Consider the following 3,650-nt stretch of genomic DNA (forward strand, 5'->3'; position numbering starts at 1 on the left):
GACAGCAACAGCAGCAAGAGCAGCAGCAGCAGCAACAACAGAAGGAATTATGCTCGATAGATATGTTGTTTTGTGTGTGTATTAGGTTTTATGATTGCTTGTCTTGCTGCGGCACGGACTTGCTGCTGATAAAGACAATGATGCCGGGAGTAACAGACGGCCAACTAAAAAGAAAACTAAAAATAGAAGAAAAAAAAAACGCGGCGAGGGTAGAGGCCGCACTCGCAACCAAACGTTCTCTCTCCCTGCAGACATACGAACAGGTACAGACAGATCCATGCGCATGCATGCATGCATCCATGCATGCATGCATGTGTACGTGCATGCATGCATGCATCAATTGGTAGCCTTGAGGTGTATGAACATGCATGCATGCATGCATGTGCAGACACCTCAAGCCTACCAATTCTGCGTGCTTGAGTAGCACCGCCAGGTGCTGCACCACCAGCAGCTGCTGCAGCACGAGCAGCTGCTGCAGCACAAGCGGCTGCTGCAGCACGAGCAGCTGCTGCAGCACCAGCAGCTGGTGCTGCAGCAGCAGCTGTTTTATCACTAGAAGTTGCAGCAGGTCCAGGTGCTGCAGCAGCACCAGTAGCGGGTGTATCACCAGGTGCTGCAGCAGCAGCTCCTGGTGATACACCCGCTGCTGCTGCTGCTGCTGCAGCAGCTGCTGCTGCAGCAGCGCAGCAGCAGCAGCAAAGTAGCGGGCTGTACGTGTAGCTGCTGCTCGGGTGTGTGGGGTTGGGGTGTATGTACAGCTTCACGGGTCCATCCGGCGGGAGCTGCACTGTCAGCCCTTCAACGACTCAGACGAGGAGCCGCCCCCGAGGGCATTAGGAAATAGAGTTGCTGCTGCTGCAGGTGAGGAGACTATCTATTTGTCTCTCTGTCTGTGTTGCTGTTGTATGCATGTATGTGTCTCTGCATGCATGCGAGCTCGGGCATGCTGCTGCTCTGTTCACCTTTTTATAGGGGTTGGTGGTGGTATTGGGGTGTCTAGACAGCTGGCAGCGCGCTTGCTGCTGCTGCCAGCAGCTGCAGCAGCAGCAGCAGCAGCAGCAGCAGGAGGAACTCTTAGAGAGGTGTTTCACTTGTCTCCTCATATGTTCTTGTTATGCATGCATGCGTTGTTTTGTTGCAGCTCCTGCTACGCCGTCCAGCAGCAGCGGCGGTCTGTTGGCGCTGCTGGGAGAGGAGACAGGAGGAGACACCTTGGGGGGGCCAGAGGGGACAGAGCCCGGGGGGACTGTCTCCTCAGCTGCGGGGGGGGAGGCCTCGGAGCCGCTTGACTCTTCTCTTATGGCGCTGTTGGGGGCGGGGCCGTTCTAGATAGAATGGTTTTGTCTCTGTCTCCTTTTGTGTCTCCTTTTGTGTCTCCTTTGCTGCTCGTGTCAGTTGTCTCCTCTCGTGTCAGTGTCTCCTCTCTTCTCGTGTCAGTGTCTCCTCTCTTCTCGTGTCAGTGTCTCCTCTCGTGTCAGTGTTTCTTCTTTTGCTGCTGCTGTTGCTGCTGTCGCAGCAACAGCAGCAGCACAAGAAGAAACACAAAAAAAGATATGCGGGGAGAGACACCACCCCTTACGGTCCCTCATCGAGGGGCTTCCGTGGCTGGAGCCGCCGCAGCTTCATCTGGGGCGACTCTGTTTAGTTTGTAGCCAAGTTATATAATCCGGATAGCTAGCTAGAGGCTTGGCTAGCTAGATATCTAGCTAGCTATAAGCCTGGTTAGCTAGATGTCTAGCTAGCTATAAGCCTGGCTAGCTGGATGTCTAGCTAGCTAGAGGCCTGGCTAGCTAGATGTCTAGCTAGCTAGAGGCCTGGCTAGCTAGAGGCCTGGCTAGCTAGAGGCCTGGCTAGCTATATGTCTAGCTAGCTAGAGACCTGGCTAGCTAGATGTCTAGCTAGCTATAAGCCTGGCTAGCTATATGTCTAGCTAGCTATAAGCTTGGCTAGCTAGGTGTCTAGCTAGCTAGAGGCCTAGCTAGCTAGCCGACAGCTTCGCTATCTGCCTAGCTAGCGAACTGCCTAGCTAGCTAGTCCCGCCTAGCTAACGGATCGCGCCTAGTCAGCTAGCTAGCTAGCTAGCCAGCTAGCTAGCTAGCCAGCTAGCTAGCTAGCCAGCTAGCTAGGCGGCCTTCCGCATGCAGATGCATTTTTAATCCGCGTGGGCGCATGCANAGCTAGCTAGCCAGCTAGCTAGGCGGCCTTCCGCATGCAGATGCATTTTTAATCCGCGTGGGCGCATGCAGCTCAAGAGCAGAGCTGGCAGCCCCAAACTGAGTCGACGTAGGGGACTGCATCAGTTGTTAGTGTTGAGGGTGGCGTTGTCTCCCTCCCCTCTAGACAGAAAGAACGCAAACGCATGCACTAGCATATGCATGCGGCTCTCTAGGTGCATGCATGCGTATACAAAGGTTCGCTGCGACGCCTCTAAGGAGATGCACGCAAGCTCCTGAGCAGCAACGATGCCAGTTAGCTACGGGACTAGCTAGCTACCCAGCTAGCTAGCTAGCCATGCGATTAGCTAGCTGCCCCCTAGCTAGCCACCGGAGTTGATAGCCCCCCGATTGACTAGCCACCCCACCAGCTAGCCACCCGCCTGGTTAGCTCTGCTCAGCAGAGGCTCCAGAGGGGCATAGCTAGCAGGACAGCTAGCTGGGGCTGTTGTTGTCTGTGTTGTTGTTGGCTGGGATCGGATCCCCAGCTAGCGGCTCTTGCTGGCCTTTGTGGGGTCCCCCGAGTCGTTGAGCTCCGAGAAGCGCTGAAGCTGCGCGCAGCAGACACAGAAGANGCCTTTGTGGGGTCCCCCGAGTCGTTGAGCTCCGAGAAGCGCTGAAGCTGCGCGCAGCAGACACAGAAGATGAGGAGACAGCGGGGCTTGCTCTGCTGACAAAGATGAGTGGATAGGCGCATGCATGCGCACGCATGCATCCCTTCTTCTCGCAACCACCAGCAGCAGCAGCCCGGCCAGGGGCTTGGGGCTTGCTAGTGGTGCATGCGGTTCTGTCCCCGCTGCGGAGACAGCACCAGAGGTGGTGTCTCCGCAGACACAAGGCAGCAGCAGCAGCAGCAGCAGCAGCAGCAGCAGCAACTCCTGCTGCTGCCTTGTGTCAGCAGCAGCAGCAGCTGCTGCTGCTGCTGCTGCAGCTGCTAGCTTGTTTCTGTTTCACTTCTCACCTCTCCTTCGAACCAGGCGGCGCGGCTTCGCTCGAACAGCGCCCGCAGCGCCGCGACCGAGTGCCCTTTGGCCTCAGACGCTGTGAGCCCCTCAGTGCCTGCAGCAGCAGCAGCAGCAGCAGCAGCAGCAGCAGCAGCACAGTAACGTTCACACAGATATGTCAAAGAGAAGAGACACACAAACAGTCTCAAGCTGAGCCCGTGTTGCTGCTACGGAGACGCATGCATGCGCATGCATCCTAACTCCAGGTGCAACAGCTGCTGCAGCTCTTTGCTGCGTCGATATGCAGCAGCCGTGTCTGCTACTTTCTGCTGAAGCAGCAGCAGCAGCAGCAGCTGCTGCTGCTGCTGCTGCTGCTACTGGTGCGCTCGCTGCAGCAGCTGCAGAAGCAAATGCAGCAGCAAATATATGAGGGGTCCCTACCCAGGTCATCTGCCTCCGCCGGGTGCTGAAGGGTGTTGCTGCTGCTGCTGCA

At 56.6% G+C, this 3,650-nt stretch overlaps 2 protein-coding genes across 2 annotated transcripts in view; one reads left to right on the forward strand and one right to left on the reverse strand.

Annotated features, from left to right (window-relative positions):
- EMH_0028730 (uncharacterized protein) overlaps positions 1-1,329 on the forward strand; it is a gene marked incomplete at both ends in the record, with an annotated part of 1,910 nt that extends 581 nt beyond the window's left edge. Inside the window, 3 exons of the mRNA XM_013494188.1 lie at positions 86-263; positions 759-861; positions 1,142-1,329. Of these exons, the coding sequence (XP_013349642.1) occupies positions 86-263; positions 759-861; positions 1,142-1,329 (469 nt within the window). The remainder of the gene's footprint in view (positions 1-85; positions 264-758; positions 862-1,141) is intronic.
- Positions 1,330-2,701: 1,372 nt separating this feature from the next.
- Positions 2,702-3,650, reverse strand: part of EMH_0028740 (uncharacterized protein) — a gene marked incomplete at both ends in the record, with an annotated part of 8,441 nt that continues 7,492 nt past the window's right edge. The window contains 3 exons of the mRNA XM_013494189.1: positions 2,702-2,764; positions 3,175-3,272; positions 3,599-3,645. Coding sequence (XP_013349643.1) covers positions 2,702-2,764; positions 3,175-3,272; positions 3,599-3,645 — 208 coding nt within the window. The remainder of the gene's footprint in view (positions 2,765-3,174; positions 3,273-3,598; positions 3,646-3,650) is intronic.

Source organism: Eimeria mitis, genomic scaffold, assembly GCF_000499745.2.
Source record: "Eimeria mitis Houghton genomic scaffold, Emh_scaff1069, whole genome shotgun sequence".
NCBI lineage: Eukaryota > Apicomplexa > Conoidasida > Eucoccidiorida > Eimeriidae > Eimeria > Eimeria mitis.